The following is a 15,961-nucleotide window of genomic DNA, read 5'->3' as shown; positions in this document are numbered from 1 at the left end:
AAGCAGCTGGGAACAGAGAGGGCTGGAGTCAAGGTGGAGGAGACGGCGCAGAGGACTCCAAGGAACAGACGGGGTGGGGTGGCTAAGCACGAGAGGGGTCAGATGGGACCCGGGGCTTCAGTCATGACGCCACCTTTGTCCACCACGGAAAACCACGCAGATGGGCAGGCTGGAGAGGAGAGAGATGCTCCCGCTGGCTGGGATGCTCCGGCAGGCTGGGGGCAGACACTTCCTGACGTGTCCTGTCTGCATCCAGATACAGGGCGAACTCCCTGCGACCCGAGGCGGCCTCCCGGCGGTGCCCCGCCCTCGAGAAACCAGTGGTCTCATCAGGAGTCCTCCTAAGGCCTGCTGAAGGCCACATGGCCACCAACCCCACAGGAAATACGCTGGCAGGGATCTCGTTAAATTTTCTCCTTTCAAGCCGGCACCACGGCTCACTAGGCTAATCCTCTGCCTGCGGCGCCAGCGCCCCGGGTTCCAGTCCCGGTTGCTCCTCTTCCAGTCCAGCTCTCTGCTGTGGCCTGGGAAGGCAGTGGAGGGTGGCCCAGGTGCTTGGGCCTTGCACCCCACGGGAGACCAGGAGAAGCACCTGGCTCCTGGCTTCAGATCGGCACAGCCCGCTGGCCATAGCAGCCACTTGGGGGGTGAACCAACAGAAGGAAGACCTTTCTGTCTCTCTCTCTCTCTCTCACTGTCTAACTCTGCCTGTCAAAAAAAAAAAAAAAAAGTTTTCTTTTTCACTTGTGTGACCAGGTGAATGGATGCTGCTTTTCTAAGAGGAGAAAAAGTTATTTAAAGTGAGAGGCAGTGGGGCCAGCGCTGTGGCACAGCTGGTTAAGCTGCCGCCAGCGATGTCAGCATCCCCTGTGAGCACGGGTTCAAGTCCCGGCTGCTCCACTTCCCATCCAGCTCCCTGCTCATGAGCCTGGGAAAGCAGCAGAAGATGGCCAAGTGCTTGGGCCTCTGCACCCACATGGAGACTCAGACGGCGTTTTGGGCTCCTGGCTTTGGCCCGGCCCCCACCCCCATCACTGCAGCCATCTGGGGAGCGAGCCAGGGATGGAAGGGGTGTGTGTGTGTGTGGGTTTGCCTGTTTCCAACTCTGCCTTTCCCGTAAGTCAGTCAATCTTTACAACAAAACCAATGAGGCAGTGATGGCAGGCTTGAGTCGGGTCTCAGGAGGAGCAGGTGCTGTTCCCAGCGAGCCTCAGGAGCTCTCCTTGCAGGGCCCCGAGCCCGTGCAGCTCACTCTCCCAGCCACAGACTCCCTCTCACCACCCCCGCCAGCCTCCCGTGGCCGCCGCTCCAGCAAGCCTGCCCCTCGCCCCTCGCCCCTCGCCCCTCGCCAGCACCCAGTGTGACCCAGTGTGAGCTGATCACGCACAGGTGCTGGAGCCTTCGCTGAGAGAGGCACACAGGGGCATCCGATCCAGAATGTTCTGAGTCCACACTCCAGGACATTCGGGTCTTCTCTTGGTGCCGAAGAGCAAAGTAACCTTGGATCCCGTCTCACACAGGGACCTTATGCTGCGTAGTTGAGATGTCAGTAATTCCGGGCTAGGGCTGATTTTGTCCCCCAGGGTACATCTGACGACGTCTGAAGAAATCTGATGTCCCGTTGGGAAACTGTTACTGCATCTATGAGCACCGGGCTCGGGGCAGAGCAGGCGCCGTCACTTCAAGCACAGCGACAGCCGCAGGCCCAGCGGCTTTCTCTGCCCTCCCTTCCTGCTCACGTCGCTCAATCTTTATTGTATTTATTTATTTGGAAGGCAGAAGCAGAGAGGGAGAGAGAGACAGAGAGAGGTGTCTTCCATCTGCTGGTTCAGTCCTCTGATCGCTGCAATGGCCGGAGCTGGGCCTCTCTCAATCCAAGAGCCAGGAGCTTCTTCTGAGTCTCCCACGCAGGTGCAGGGGCCCAAGGACTTGAGCCATCTTCCCCGGTTTTCCCAGGCCACAGCAGGGCTGGATAAGAGGTGGAGCAGCCGGGACTTGACCCAGCAGCTGTATGGGATGCCGGCACTACAGGCCACAGCTTCACGTGCTATGCCACAGCGCCAGCCCCCGAGAGATCTCTCATCAGCTGATTCACTCTCCAAATACTCCTAACAGCTGGGGCTGGACCAGCAGCCCAGAACCTCAACCAGGATGCAGGATCAGGGAGCTGGATCAGAAACAGAGTAACCAGGGCTTAAACCGGGCACTCCTACATAAGATGCAGGCGTCCCCGAATGGTGGCTTAACCCCCGCTTCTTTTCGTGTTTTCCTATCTTTTTTTTTTTTCATATTCTTCATGTTTTTCCCCATGTTGTTCTCCTTTGCATTTTTTTCTGAATCTTTTTACCCTTCCTGACCTGGCTCGCATAGCTGCTAAGCATCCTGAGAGCCACAGGAGAGCCCCTCGCCCCCAACAAAGGAACCGTCAGACCCCACCTGTCAGCAGTGCAAGGCTGAGACGGACTGGACACAAAGCAAAGACTAAAATGAGAAGTCACAGCCCCGCGGACTGAAGACCGAGGCAGCCACGGCTCTCCAGTCCCACAGACCAGGCTCTGCCCTGGCACTGCCACCTGCTCCAAGCGGGTGACACCCGGTTTGCTCTCTGTGAATGGGGATCGTAACCAACAGAGACAATCGAGCCCCGTACCTCCCTGTTTCTACCACGCATCTCCTACCATGTAACGTCGCTAGTGAGGTGCCTCCTACGGTTACTGCCTTGCCTTAGTTTAAGTGCCAGCGTTTTATTGTCATTTTCAAATTCTCTATCTGCTTCAAGCAGTCAGATCCATGACTGAGCTCTTTCCAAGAATTTCTGGACGTCAGTGTTGTGCCTTAGTAGTTAAGCCTCTGAGTGTGATGCTGGCATCTCATTTTTGGGGCTGGTTGGAAACCTGGCTGCCCCACTTCTGGTCCAGTTCTCTGCTAATGTGCCTGGGAAAGCAGCAGAGGATGGCCCAACTGCTTGGGCCCCTGCACCCATGTGGGAGACCTCGAAGAAGCTCCTGGCTCCTAGCTTTGGCCTGACCCAGGCCTGGTCATCGTGGCCATTTGGAGAGTGAACCAGCAGATGGCAGCTCCCTCGCTCGCTCTCTCTGCAGTCTCTCAGCCAAGCCCCGGGCTCTGGCACAGCTCCCTCAGGACCTGGAATCTACAGCAGATAGAAACAGTCAGTACAGACACAGAAAATCGGAATCACACAACTAAGGTCTCCAGCTGATCTTGAAGTCCGCCAATAAAATATTTGCGAAGACTGACCCAGTCTGTGGACAAGTTTAAACAAATGACAAAGAATGATCATTACATCAAATATGCCCTTCAATCACAGTGGAATTCAGCTCCTGACACATAAGAACAGGACTAAAAACATCCCTGCCCGGGAAAGTTAGTGTAGATTCAGGCAATGAATATTTGTCCTTGTGCCCTCTTCACTGCTTTTTTCTGCTCAGTTGTTAAGCGATGGGGATGGGAAATCCAAATTCTGCAGCCATCAGAAAGACAGACTTCAGATTCTGCAAAGGTAACTGACTCCCAGGATCCCTTGGGTGGGTCAAGGGTGGGAGGGAACGGAAGGCCACAGGCATCAGGAGGTGTGCTGCTATGTCCATGGGAGTCCTTCTGCAGGGGGAGCAGGTTAACCAAATTTTGTGGCAAGATCATTACCGGGCACCTGCAGAGGGCAGTGCATGCCTGAGCACATGCAGCCACCGCGGCCACAGACCCCAGAGCCTGGTGCTGCCACACCTTCCCCTGTGCCCGGAGAAGCCCCGACAGCTCCGTGTGATTGAAGGTCTCAGCATCAGCACCACAACTTTGCACACAGCACAAACCACAGCAAACTTAACTGAGCTGGGACAGTCCCCCAGGCTGCCAGTTTGCAGCCTGGTGTGTGGGTGCATCCTGCCTGTTCCTGGTGTCCCGGATCTCTGGGGAGACCCCAGCACAGCCGCTTCCCTCAGGACTCTTCTATGTTCTTGGTCCACGGCTGGGAGCTTCGCAGTCATAACCTCACTCACTCTGGCCCCAGCCCTGGGAGGCAGGATGACCACCACCATTACCTAATATGGGGGCTGCGGATCAGGTCCTACGGGATGTGGGACACCTGGAAGAGGCATCACTCCTGGCTGGGCTGGAGAAGAGTCAGGGAAGGCAAGATGGCTTAGAGCAGGCACCGGGGGCTCCCTGTGTGCAGGGGAGGAAGAGGGGCACAGGGAGGTGCAGGTGCCCTCGTCCTGGCTGCTCCTGGGTCTCCCTGAGGCCAAAGAAGGGGAGAGAGAGCCCCAAATCAGGCTCGGGGCCTCCAAGAGGGGAGGGACAGAGAGGCAGGAGAAGGGGCAAGGACAAAGGAAAGGCCAGTGGGGTCACAGGAAGGAGCCAGCTCCCCCGCAGCCCAGGACCCACAGACGCTGACAGCTCCCAGAACCCCGCCCAGGCAGCCAATCGTCTCTAAGAAACCAGCCCTACCCAACACCCAGGGGAGTCTGGTGCTGTTCCGGGGGCTTCCTTGGAGGCAGGTGCTCCTGTCACTCACACCCCCTTGACAGAGCCAGAAACAGAGCCCCAGGGGGTGGGAAACCAAGGCAGTGGCAGCCGTGGGCACTGGAGCCGGCACTCAGCCCAGGCCCCAGATGCGGCACCAAGCTGCCTCCTCTAGGCTCCAGAGCTCCGCTCCCCGTGTGTGAGCAAAGATGCCCGTCACCGGCACTAAGTCCTTGATGCTTTTCCATCCAAAATTTATTGACCTAACTGGTTTCTGTTAAACTCATGAATCTGTTCATTGCAGGCACAGAGGCAGTAGAGCAGGGCAATCCCTGGGCACCAACAGAGGCAACGAAGTTCTTCCCAGGCAGCAGCTGCTCCCCGGGGACAGAGCAGCCACGGGGTCCTGTCCTTGGGGCAGCGAGGACGAGGGACATCAACACCTCTTCTGGAAGGGCGAGGATTCTGAAGCTGGGTGTGTCGAAGTCCGTCTTCCTGTGGACGGACGATCGTGGTGACCTGGGGGCAGCCAGAGAAGCCACGGGGTCGTCCTTGGGGCAGTGAGGACGAGGGACATTCAACACCTCTTCTGGAAGGGCGAGGGCTCTGAACCTGGGTGAATTGGAATCCATCTTCCTGAGGACGATTGTGGTGACCTGAGGGCAGCTAGAGAGGCAAGTGGTCCTCTCCTTGTGGCACCGAGGATAGGGGACATTCAACCCCTTTTCTGGAAGGGCGAGGATTCCGAAGCTGGGTGTCTCGGAGTCCATCTCCCGGTGGACGATCATGGTGACCTGGGGGCAGCCAGAGAAGCCACGGGGTCCTGTCCTTGGGGCTACGAGTACGAGGGACATTTGAAACCTGTGCCGGAAGGGCAAGAAATCCAAAGCTGGGTGTCTCGGAGTCCATCCAGCCGGGATCTTCCGCGGTCTCTTCCCCTCCTTAGACCCGAGTACAGAGCTGCACACAGCCAGCGCCCACGCTGCTGAGGGGCACAGACAGCAAAGCGGAGTATGGCTGCTGCTGCTGGAGCCTCCAGAGACTGCAGGGGTGAAGCCCACAGCCCCTCTCACTCTCCCCTGACCCATGAGGGCCATGGGCATCAGTGTGAGTCCCACCCCCTCCCATGCACCTGCTCCATTCCTGCACACAGACATGAAGCCAGTGGACACCCTGGATGCCTGGGGTGACCCCGCCCCCCTGTGGGTGAGTCCCTTACCACCAAGAGGTCCTTCCATAGGAAGTCTCCTTGCTGGTGCAGATCGAGTTTCAGGGTTTTCTTTGGTCTTGAACCTTGAAAAGCCACCGCAGACAGGGCAGCAGAGCCCCTGTGCACAGGACAGAGGGGCCCGCACTGCCACTGCCCCTCCCCTGCAGACAGAGGCGCCAAAGCTGAAAGTCCCCCGCAGGCTCCATCTCGCAGTAACAACACTTTCTCCCGCCCCTGTGCAGACAGCCCCTGTCCCACCTGACAGCCTTCTCAGCTCGGGCCCCAGGAGCCGCCATGACACCTCCTGCCCCGCTCTGCTGAGAGACGCGGGAGCCACTGGGGACACAGAGGGCTGGGGGGACCGCAGTCAGTCCCGCCCCGGGAAGTCCCCATCCAGGATGCGACTCTGGCCTCGGGATTCTTCTCCCTCTCCCGGGGCTCCCAGGAAGGGAGACGAGTGGTGCACAAATGAAAATGTAACGACAGAAATCAAATGAACAGAAATCAAAACACAAAAATGAACAAACTCACTCTGCTCCCATCACCAACAGAAAACATGAACTGTATCCACTACACCAGACCAACCACGGAGACTGCTCTGTGGAATAAAATGTTAAATGAGAAAACACAAAATGAATATGAATGGTGGCAGGAAACAAAGTAAAATAGAAAAAGTACAAATTCATCAAAATGGAAAAGAAAAACAAATTTGACCAAAATGGCAGGAGCAGGATCCGATTCTTCCTCCGGATTCCTCTCCCTCTCCAGGGCTCCCCCAGGAAGGGTCAGCAGGGCTGACATCTGGGAGACTGCGAGCCAGCAGCTGTCCCGGCTCTGACTCCTTGAGCGCAAATGAACATGAAACCAACAGAAATCAAATGAACAGAAATCAGAACACAAAATGGACAGAGTCATCTCACATCACCAACAGAAAACATGAACTAAATGAACTCAACTAGACTCACCACGGAGACCAACCCTAATAAGCAGTTAAAAGTGAGGAAACACAAAAAAATGAATAATAAACTATAAAGAAAAAATTCCAAGAACCTGAACTGTAGTAACAACCAAAGCAGATGGCCTCACAGTCTTATTAAAAAAAAAAAAAAGGGAATCAAAATGAGGGAAAATAACTCAAAGTCAAAAAATGTAAACCCAACAATGGGAGAAAATGTAAAGAACAACCACAAACTAGAGGAAAGCCCCCCCAAAAAAAAAGTGAAGAAAAAATCCAAATGGAACGGAAATATCCTAGGACAATCAATAAGAAAGGGAAAAAGACTATGAATGCTGGAGGAAATCAAAATAAACAAAATAGAAAAAAAGAGCCAAATAATCAAAACAGAAAAAGAAAAAACAAATTTGACCAAAACAACAGCAGCAGGAGGAACAAAAACCAAACAAGGGAAACACAGGCAGCTGTTCCCAGCCCCAGGTCACCGGGACAGCGCTCCCTGGGCAAATGACAGAACCCAGGCCAAGCCAAGGCTTTGTGCTGGCAGCGGGCATGACGTCACAATGGCGCCTTCTGATGTCAGAGCAGGAAACTGCAGCCGGTGCTGCCCTCTGCTGGTTTGCACAGGAACCTTTCCACTTGAGTGAGACAAAGACTGCACAATTCTGTCTTGGGTTGAAGAGAGTGATATTGGTGTTTTGAGAAATTAAACCGTGTAGGGTATTTCAAACCCTTTTCATTTCTTGGATTAAAATCTTTCCTAATGTTTGCCTTTTGAAGACTCAATGTATCCACTCCTTTCATTTTACCCCTGAATGATCGCTCGCAAACCATGGTGCGCGTCACTGGCATCGCGACGCTACATAAAATGTTCTGTCACTCAAGTCAGCGGTGCTGTGACGGAGCTGTAAAGCCACGGCTCACGGGGCCTGTGTCGGTACGAGTGTCTGCTCATGTCCCAGCTGCTCCACTTTTTTTTTTTTTAAGGGATTTATTTATTTATTCAAAGGCAGATAGAGAAGGACAGAGAGAGGGAGACAGAGAAGGTCCCCGTGTTAGCACCACAAACTCTGCACAGCAGGAGCCGCAGCAAACATGACTGACCTGGGCCATCCCACAGGCTACCAGTGTGCAACCTGGTGGGGAGTCCTATTCCTACAGAGGCTGCAAGGGGCCCTTGCAGGTCCTGGTGCCCCGGATCTCAGGGGAGCCCCCAGCACAGCCTCTGTCTGCCCTGAACTCCCCTATGGTCTCGTCCACTGCTGGGAGCTTCGCAGCCATAACCTCACTCACTCTGGCCCCAGCCTGGGAGGCAGGATGACCACCACCATTTCCCAGCGTGGGGGGTGGGTCAGGTCCATACGGGATCAATATGGGACACCCAGGGAGGCAGGAGTCCCATCCTGGGATGGCGCCCATAGGCCAGGAAAGGGATGACGGCCAAGAGCGACCACTGGGGTTCCCTGTGGGAGGGGCAGGAGGGGGCACAGGGAGTGTCCGGTGCTCCCGGCCTGGCTGCTCCTGGGTCCCTCTGAGGACAGAGAAGTGGAGAGGGAGCCCCAAATTCAGCTCAGGGACCCCCCAGGGGAGGACAGATAGGCACAGAGCAGGGGCCAAGAAGGTCAGCTCAGCAGTGCCTGCTCCCTCCTGGGCCTGCACTCAGCACTGCCCAACAGCACCTCTCCAGGGCCCCAGCAGGGGGCGCTCACCACATGCATCCAGTTCACTGGGCAACCTGGGGCCTGGTACCCTGCCTCCCTGAGCCTTGGGCCCTGCATTCGGCCTGCGCTGCCCTTGAGCCTGGCATCAGGGCTGGACATGGCCTGGAGACCTGGTGCCAGATGTGAGGACAGAACCCTGACCCAGGGGCCCGACGTCCCTCGCCCGAGTCCCTTTACCACTGGAAGGCCCCACTCTGCCCCTGATGGCCAGTGAGCGTCTGCCACCCTCCTGACAGGGACAGCCCCAGGGCTCCAATCTCCCCCAACCACAGACACCGTGCAGTGTCCTCCCTTACACACGCCCACTCTGAAGTTCTAACTCGCTGGGTGCAAAGGACCAGGGGCAGAGGTGGCAGCAGATCCCTCCCTGGTGGCCTGGTCAGCGCCCAGGGCTGTGACCGCCGTTGGGCCTGTTCTTCCCCTGCTCCAGCCTCCTGGAGGGGCGCTCATGGGCAGAGGCGGCTGTGCCTCTTGGGATGAGGTCACTGCCGAGGGCAGGCGAGTCCAGCTTCTGCGGTCACCCTGTGGTAGGTCAGCTGCTGAGCGTCTGTCCCCGCAGGCTGTCACAGGATGGTGACCCTGATGGCAGGTGGTGGTGTCCCTGCAGGTGCACCTGCTGAGGGTTCCGTCCCTGACTCAGACTTGTTCTGCCAACTGTAGAGCTGTCACTGGCCATTGGCTATTGTGGCTCAAGAACAGTGGGGCCATGGTAGGGGCCATGCAGCCTTGCCGCCTGCCTGGGCTGAGCTCTGCCTTTGGAGTGAGCTTTGAGCAGTGACAGGGGTGCACAGAGCTGCCCTGGGGGCTCCGTGGTGAGCAGCGGGAGGTGCCCCACCCACATCCACTGCTCCTCTGCTCCTGGAGGTGCTATGTGTAGCACCAGTTCTGTCTGCCTTGTCCTCCTCATGGGCCAGGGCCTGGGGGGTCTGGGCCACGCCCCCGTGCCACAGCCACAGGTGTGCCTCAGGGCTGGAGGGCCAACCCCAACCCGCAGGAGTGGTGGAGGTGCTGCCAGCGCCTCCTCACTGATGGACAGGGCCGTGTCGCTGCAGGGGCCGGCATCGCATGCAGACTGCAGGATCCGACGCTGGCAGGGCTGGCTCGGGTCCCGGCACTTCCTGCAGGTGGTGAGCATGACTGCTGGGGGCCTTCCGGGAAATGTGCACCACATTAGACAAAGCAGAGAAACCCACGTGTCAGTGGCAGCTCGTGGGCTCCCTAAAGCCCTTTATGGCACTGAGACCGCGGGTGCTGGGCTCCCCACTCCTGGTCACGGACGCCTCGGGCCCAGGCGTCCCCTGCGCTGAGCAGTTTCCTGCACACAGGAGCAGGTGCTGGCAGAGGCCGGGGCCGCCCCTCTGGAGATGAGGACCCGGGGGTGGGGTGGGGGCAGAGTCAGCCAGGGCAGTGCTGTGTCTGCTCCCACCCTTGGGGAGCTGCAGCCTGCTAGGGCAGGACCACACTCCCACAGCCAGAGCAGAGCCCACAGGACCCCCAGGAAGCCCCTTCTCCTCCCTCTCTGCTGCCCGTGCCCTGGCCCCTGCTGCCAGCCTGGGCACTGGATCACAAGAATCTGGGCCACCTGCTCAGCCCAGAGCTCACCCTGAGGCCTTCCCGCGGGCTGGCCCTGCACCTTGTACCCAGCAGGCACCCATTCTCCTGAGACCTCCCCACGTCCACGTGGTTGTCAGAGAGCACTGGGCTTTGGTAAGGCAGAACTGGGGGCCTAGTCAGAGGTCCTGCACCCGGCCTGAAGAGGACACCCTCAGCTCCAGGCCTGCTCCTAGCTCTGCCCAAACTCCCGTCTCATAAAATCCCCACACTAATGCAGGCCCAGGCTCAACATTCCCTGGGACCCAGGCAAGTCAATACAAACTATTCCTGATATTGAACACTGAATCTCCCCAGGGAGATGCCCAGAACGCGCTATCTTCCAGCCAGCAGGTGTTTCGAATCCCAGGGCGAGTGTGGGAGACGCCACTCAGTGCCCATGGCCCCATTAGTAGGCAGCTGCTCAGTGGCCGCCTGTGCAAGGGGCAGCTTCGGGGTCTCTGTCCACACAGCCACGGGGGCCCTCTTGGTTCTCAGGGTCCACAGCCGGGATCAGCAGAGTGCTCAGAGGATGCCTGACTGTGCTCCTTGTCCCCTGCCCCACATGGAAGCTTCCAGAACACAGAAATCCCAGACCCCACCTCTCTCGCACCTGTGCACCCAGTAAGGTCCCCAGAGGATTCAGAATCTCTTCTAGCCACGGTTCCCTGGAAGCCAAATCACACACAGAGAGTGGGGCAGGGAAAGGGGTCTGTCAGGGGGAGGGGCTCACCTGCGCTGGCGTCTGCCAAGTCCCAGGGGCGTCTGTCTGCCCAGCAGAAAACCAGGAGAGCTGGGAGCGGGCACAGACTGAGTCCACAGGACCCAGGACCCAGGACCCAGGTCAACCGGGTTCTTCTCGGTCTCGGGCTGCAGCCGGGAGTCCCAGGATCACGGGTGGGAGTTCTGGAGTGGAAAAGCCACAGCACCGGGGGCTCTGAGCCCTGAGGGGGGAGCACTGAGACACGCAGGCTCCATGAGAGCCCCGAGCTGCCCCTGCCCTGCGGCCCTGTTCTCTCCGAGTTCTGGGTGGGCAGGGTGGTGCTGCCCACGGCAAGGGCGGACCCCCACGGTGATGACCCACTCATCTGGGCTCCACCAAAACTCACCCGGGTCGCTCAGTCTTTCCCATCTCGGGGGCAGGAGAGGGGCGGGCTCAGCAGGAGCAGAGGCTCTGAGGCTCCACCCTGGGCTGGGCGCCCCCTGCCTCTCCGGGTATCCTCATTGGCAGCGCCCGAACAACCGTCCCAGCTCAGTGGCCGGGGTCCAAAGGGAGCCGCAGCACCAAGATCCTAAAACACGGCTTTGCACTCGGACGTTGGTAATTCCATTGAAACGTCACCCAGCCACCTCACTTTACCTCTAGTCAGAAGAATGACATCACGGGAAGCCTTACCAGGTGCTGAAGAAAATTCACGGGAAGACATGGACTTGGACCAGGCTCATGCACTGGGCCAACACCCAACTCAGCTTCATCCTGGCACTGTGCTGTGGCTGCAGCACAAGGCCCCGTAGCCAGGTCACTACTTAGGCTGTGAGTAATTAACTAGTTCAGCCGTGGCCGCCCTGCAGCTGTGGGCACTGCGTGGGGCCATGGCGCTGATCTCGGCACCCACTTCCCGTGTCCAGCAGTGCTGTGCACCTGTCGTGGATGATCAACCTCAGAACCTGCTCCATGTCCGGAGCTGCCTGGTTCTTGTATCATCGTTGTTGTACGATGCTCTTCTCAGATACACTCCACTCCATGCACTGGCCTAAGGACGTTCCTCTGTCACAGGTGGAGCTGTCTCCTCCACACTGAGGCCCTGGGCCCAGGGCTGGCAGCTGCTCCCGGGTGCTGACGCCCCGGCTCTGCCCCAGCTGCTCCCTGGGTGGGGCAGGAATCAGCAGCCACCTGGGCCTGGGAGGAACCGCTCACTGGGGAGGGGCCTGGCTCTTCATCTCGGCCTCAGTTTCCCTGTTTGTGAAGGAGGGGCCAATGCCCACAGCCCAGGTCTGCAGGGGTGGGGCTGAGGCTGTGACTGCAAGCTGAGCCTGAGGCAGAGGCCCAGCTCCACAGGGAGCCAGGGAGCCAGTGGGGGAGGGGCGGCAGCCCCTGGACCTGGAGCCTGAGCCCCCCATCCCGGGCGGGGGGGATTGCTCTGCCTCCCTGGTGTCAGGGAAGGGCACACAGGCAGACTGTCATGTGGGCATCGAGATGCCAGAACTCACTCTCCCTGCACACACAGGAGGAGGAGGGGCCTGCAGATGGACGTCCCCAGGGACAGCCCTGAACCACTGAAGATCAGGGACACTGGGCCCCATCACCCAGGACCTTGGTTCACTCTGCCTTGTGTTTGTCCCCAGATGGGGACAGCGGATGTGACCTGAGCTGTGGAGCAGACAGGGTGAGGCTGATGTTAAGCAGTGACCTTGTAGCCTTCAGTACTTTCCTAAATAGCAGAGACCCCATCTCTCCAGTGCTGCCTTGGGGTGCACTTTAGGCACCCTCCAAGGCACCCTAGGTCCAGACTCACCTGTGCCGCCATCTTGTGGGGTCTCCGGGGCTCTGATTCCCCAGCAGCGCCCACGCAGCCAGGAGGGAGCAGCCCCGGCCACGCTAGCACTTCCTACTCAGGCTACTGGTCCCACTTCATACCCTCCCTCCACTCTCCCAGGGCTCGGTCTGCAGACGCCCTCGTCGGGGAGAGGAAAGCCAGGGAGAAAGAAAGGGATCCGAGTCCAGTGTCTGTCACTGCGCCATCCGCAGCCTCCCTGAGCCCAGCTCTCACACAGTGAGCTCGATAGAGACAGGTGTGCACCTAGAACCAGTGTGCGGGACGCCTCACAGGGTCACATCCACAGTACGTGAGTGATACCTCAAAGGAAGGCTCCGTGCAATAAGGGATATGAAAGACAAGACAGGCAAGAAGGAGTGTTTGGGCTCGGTGCTGTGGCGTGGTGGCTAAAGCTGCTGCCTGGGTCCGCATCCTCTATGGGCACCAGTTTGAGTCCCGGCTCCTTCACTTCACGTCCAGTTCAGTCCTGTGGCCTGGGAAAGCACTAGAAGATAGCCAAGTCCTTGGTCCCTGCACCCAATGGGAGGCTGGGAAGAAGCTCCTGGCCCCCTGACTCAGATCACCACAGCTCCAGCCACTGCTGCCAACTGGCATTTGAACCATGGATGCAAGACTCTTTGTCTCTCTCTTTTTAACTCTTTCAAATTAATAAAACTTTTTTTTTTTTGACAGGCAGAGTTAGAGAGAGAGAGAGACAGACAGAAAGGTCTTCCTTCCGTTGGTTCACCCCCACAAATGGCTGCTACTGCTGGCGCGCTGCGCCGATCCAAAGCCAGGAGCCAGGTGCTTCTCCTGGTCTCCCATGCAGGCGCAGGGCCCAAGCACCTGGGCCATCCTCCACTACACTCCCGGGCCACAGCAGAGAGCTGGACTGGAAGAGGAACAACCGGGAATAGTAGCCGGTACCCCAGCTGGGACTAGAATCCGGGGTGCCAGAGCCGCAGGTGGAGGATTAGCCTAGTGAGCCGCCGTACCAGCCAATAAATACATCTTTTTAAACATTGATTTTAAAAAAGTGTTTGCAATCACAAAGAATGGGTGTTGGTGACACACGAGGACCTCCCATTCGTGACGGGACCTCAGAACCCACAGCTGCCACACAGCCACAGGCAGAGCCCATGACCCAGCATCCTGCAGGACACCCACGGGCCTGGCCACACGAACGCTCCACGTGCAGGGAAGAGGGGGGCCCATGAATGCGACCCCAGCACCCACACCCCAGCGTCTGCAGGGACAGCGCTCATGCTGCCCGCTGGCCTGTGGGGATGAGAGCCCTCCAGTGCCGGCACACAGGGGGCCGGGGGCACGGCCTTCTTAACAAGCCATGTACACTCGGCCTCTGCATGAACCTGCCCTCTCCCAGCTGTGTCCACCAGAGACCCTCTTGAGGCTGCATGTGCAGGGTGTGTGCACGCCTGCTCAGAGACCCCTGGGAGTTGTGAAGAGCAGCGGCACCATGCCGAATCCTGGGTGTCCATGCTCGGACACCACCCTGTGGAGACAGGAAGGGGTGGTTCCCATGGGCACTGTGACAGCCGAGGGACCCAGGCCCCGAGGAGCAGCCTCCAGGATCAAGTGTCTGCAGTGAGCCCGCCCAGGCCGCACGTGCGCCACATGTGCTCTGCTGGTTACGCACATGCACGCTGCCTCCTCACAGCCTGTGCCCACGTCACAGATGCCGGCCCCACACAGACGCTGCATGGCCCCAGACACCCAGGCACGGACAGGAGAACCAGGACTCGAAGCGGGGCGGCCTGGCCCTGCCCGGGTTCTCCACCCCGGCGTCCCCAGCTCCTGATTGGACACACGGATGCGCAGTAAGAGGTCTGGAAGGAGACTCCCCAGGGCGCTGGGTCAGGAGCATGCGCCCTGCGGCTTCCCCCTCTCTGCAGTGTGCAGTCGTGGGACTGGGCTTCGGGAAGACAGAAACAAGTTCTGCAGGGCTAAATCAGAGGTGCTGCCGCCCTGCCCCAGGAGGACCCCACAGCCCCAGGCCTGCTCCTAGCTGTGCCCAAACTACACCCCCTGCCATCCCCACACCAATGCAAGGCCGCGCTCAGCGTTTCCTGGGACCCAGGTGACCACTATAAACTCTCCCTGATATGGAACACCTGCGTCTCCCCGGGGAGATGCCCGGGCCTCTGGGCTTCCAGCCTGCAGGTGGTTCTAATCCCTGGGCGAGAGTGGGAAGAGCCGCCCGCTACCACAGCCCTGTTGGTGTGCAGCTGCTCAGTGGACGCCTGTGCAAGGGGTGGCTCTGGGGTTCCCATCCACCCCGCCCCAGGCACCCTCTGGGTCTGCACGTCCCACTGCAGGGATCCCCAGGGCACTCTGAGGACGCCAGATGGAGGGCTTGTCCTGGGCACCACCAGAATTTTCCCAAACCGCAGAACTCCCATGCCGGCCTCTCCCGCAGCAGTGCACCCAGCAAGGTCCCCAGAGAACTCAGAATGCATCCCACCACCCTCTGCAAGGAGTCAGACCCACAGCACAGAGAGCCATGCAGGGGAGGGGCTCACTTGGTGATGGCGCTGTGTAGTCCCAGTGCGCTGTCTTCAAGGCGGGGAACCAAGAGCACTGGGTGCCAGGCACAGACCAAGCCCGCAGGACCCCGGACCCCCTGGTGTCCTTCTCGGACTCAGGCTGCTGGCCGTGAGCCCAGGGTCCATGGGTTTGAGCTCCAGATCAGAAGGCTCAGGACCTGTGTTCTGACCCTGAGCTGGGAGAGCTAAGACCGCAGGCACAGAGAGAGCCCAGCTCGCCCTTCCTCTGCCGCCCTCCTGTCTCCGAGGTCCCCACTGATGATGGTGCCGCCCACTCGGAGGTGGAGCCCATGCCTGCTCAGACTCACCCATCTAGGATCCACACACTCCTAAAGCCTCATCTGGTCGCCCGATCTTTCCAGGTGGGGGCAGCAGAAGGGAGGTCCCAGCACCTAGGACGCCCTGAGGCTCCACCCTACACCAGCTCCTGGGGCCTCCCCTACCTGGTCTCTGGAGAAACCGGACCGGGGCAGCAGCCAAGGTGCAGAGAGTCTTGGAACTCAGATGCTAACAAGGCCCTTCGCTCGGACGTTCCTAATTTGGTGAAACGTCACCTAGCCTACCTCTGCTCCACCTAGGATGAAAAGGCGACATCAGGGAGGCCTTACCAGGTGTTAAAGAAAATTCAGGGGAAGCCATGGACTGGACCAGGTGCTGGCACTGGGCCCACACTCCCAACCCACAGATTCCTCATGGCCACGGGGCTGGGGCTGCAGCACAAGGCCCCAAGGCCAGTTCATTAATGAGGCACTGAGCAATTAACTAGTTAAGAGGTGCCCTCCTGGCAGGTGTGGGGACTGAACTGGAGCCCTGGTGCTGATCTCCCCACCTCACTTCCTGTTGTCCAGCAAAGCTGTCGCACCTGTCATGGAGTGGGGTCCTCAGCACCTGCTCCAGTTCTGGGA

The 15,961-nt window shown here is 58.8% G+C and overlaps 2 protein-coding genes and 1 long non-coding RNA gene across 7 annotated transcripts in view; 1 reads left to right on the top strand and 2 right to left on the bottom strand.

Moving 5' to 3' along the window:
• SLC41A3 (solute carrier family 41 member 3) overlaps positions 1 to 4,998 on the top strand; it is a 58,442-nt gene extending 53,444 nt beyond the window's left edge. The window contains exon 11 of the mRNA XM_089306561.1: positions 257 to 4,998. Within this exon, the coding sequence (XP_089162687.1) occupies positions 257 to 355 (99 nt within the window). The 3' untranslated portion in view covers positions 356 to 4,998. The remainder of the gene's footprint in view (positions 1 to 256) is intronic.
• LOC103349190 (serine/threonine-protein kinase MARK2) overlaps positions 4,706 to 15,961 on the bottom strand; it is a 97,942-nt gene continuing 86,686 nt past the window's right edge. For 3 of the 5 annotated variants that reach the window (XR_016214997.1, XR_016214999.1, XM_089306560.1), the window contains 2 exons: positions 5,699 to 5,807; positions 4,706 to 5,340 (listed from right to left, as the gene is read on the bottom strand). Coding sequence is in view for 3 of the 5 variants with exons in the window: in XM_089306560.1 (XP_089162686.1) it covers positions 5,146 to 5,340; positions 5,699 to 5,807 (304 nt within the window). In the remaining 2 variants the exon portion in view is untranslated. Of the gene's footprint in view, positions 5,465 to 5,698; positions 5,808 to 15,961 lie in introns of all 5 variants that reach the window. The other 2 variants (XM_089306553.1, XM_089306559.1) reach the window with 2 other exon arrangements.
• LOC149124412 (uncharacterized) lies at positions 5,858 to 15,417 on the bottom strand. The gene is made up of 3 exons (XR_016215011.1): positions 15,033 to 15,417; positions 10,689 to 10,861; positions 5,858 to 9,513 (listed from the first exon to the last, which is right to left on the bottom strand). It is a non-coding gene; the product is annotated as an uncharacterized LOC149124412 (long non-coding RNA).

The sequence above is a fragment of the Oryctolagus cuniculus genome, chromosome 10 (genome assembly GCF_051225735.1).
Source record: "Oryctolagus cuniculus isolate XC-2025 breed Fujian yellow rabbit chromosome 10, ASM5122573v1, whole genome shotgun sequence".
Lineage (NCBI taxonomy): Eukaryota > Metazoa > Chordata > Mammalia > Lagomorpha > Leporidae > Oryctolagus > Oryctolagus cuniculus.
The sequence above is the reverse complement of the archived record's forward strand: the minus strand, read 5'-3'. Positions and strand labels throughout refer to the sequence as shown.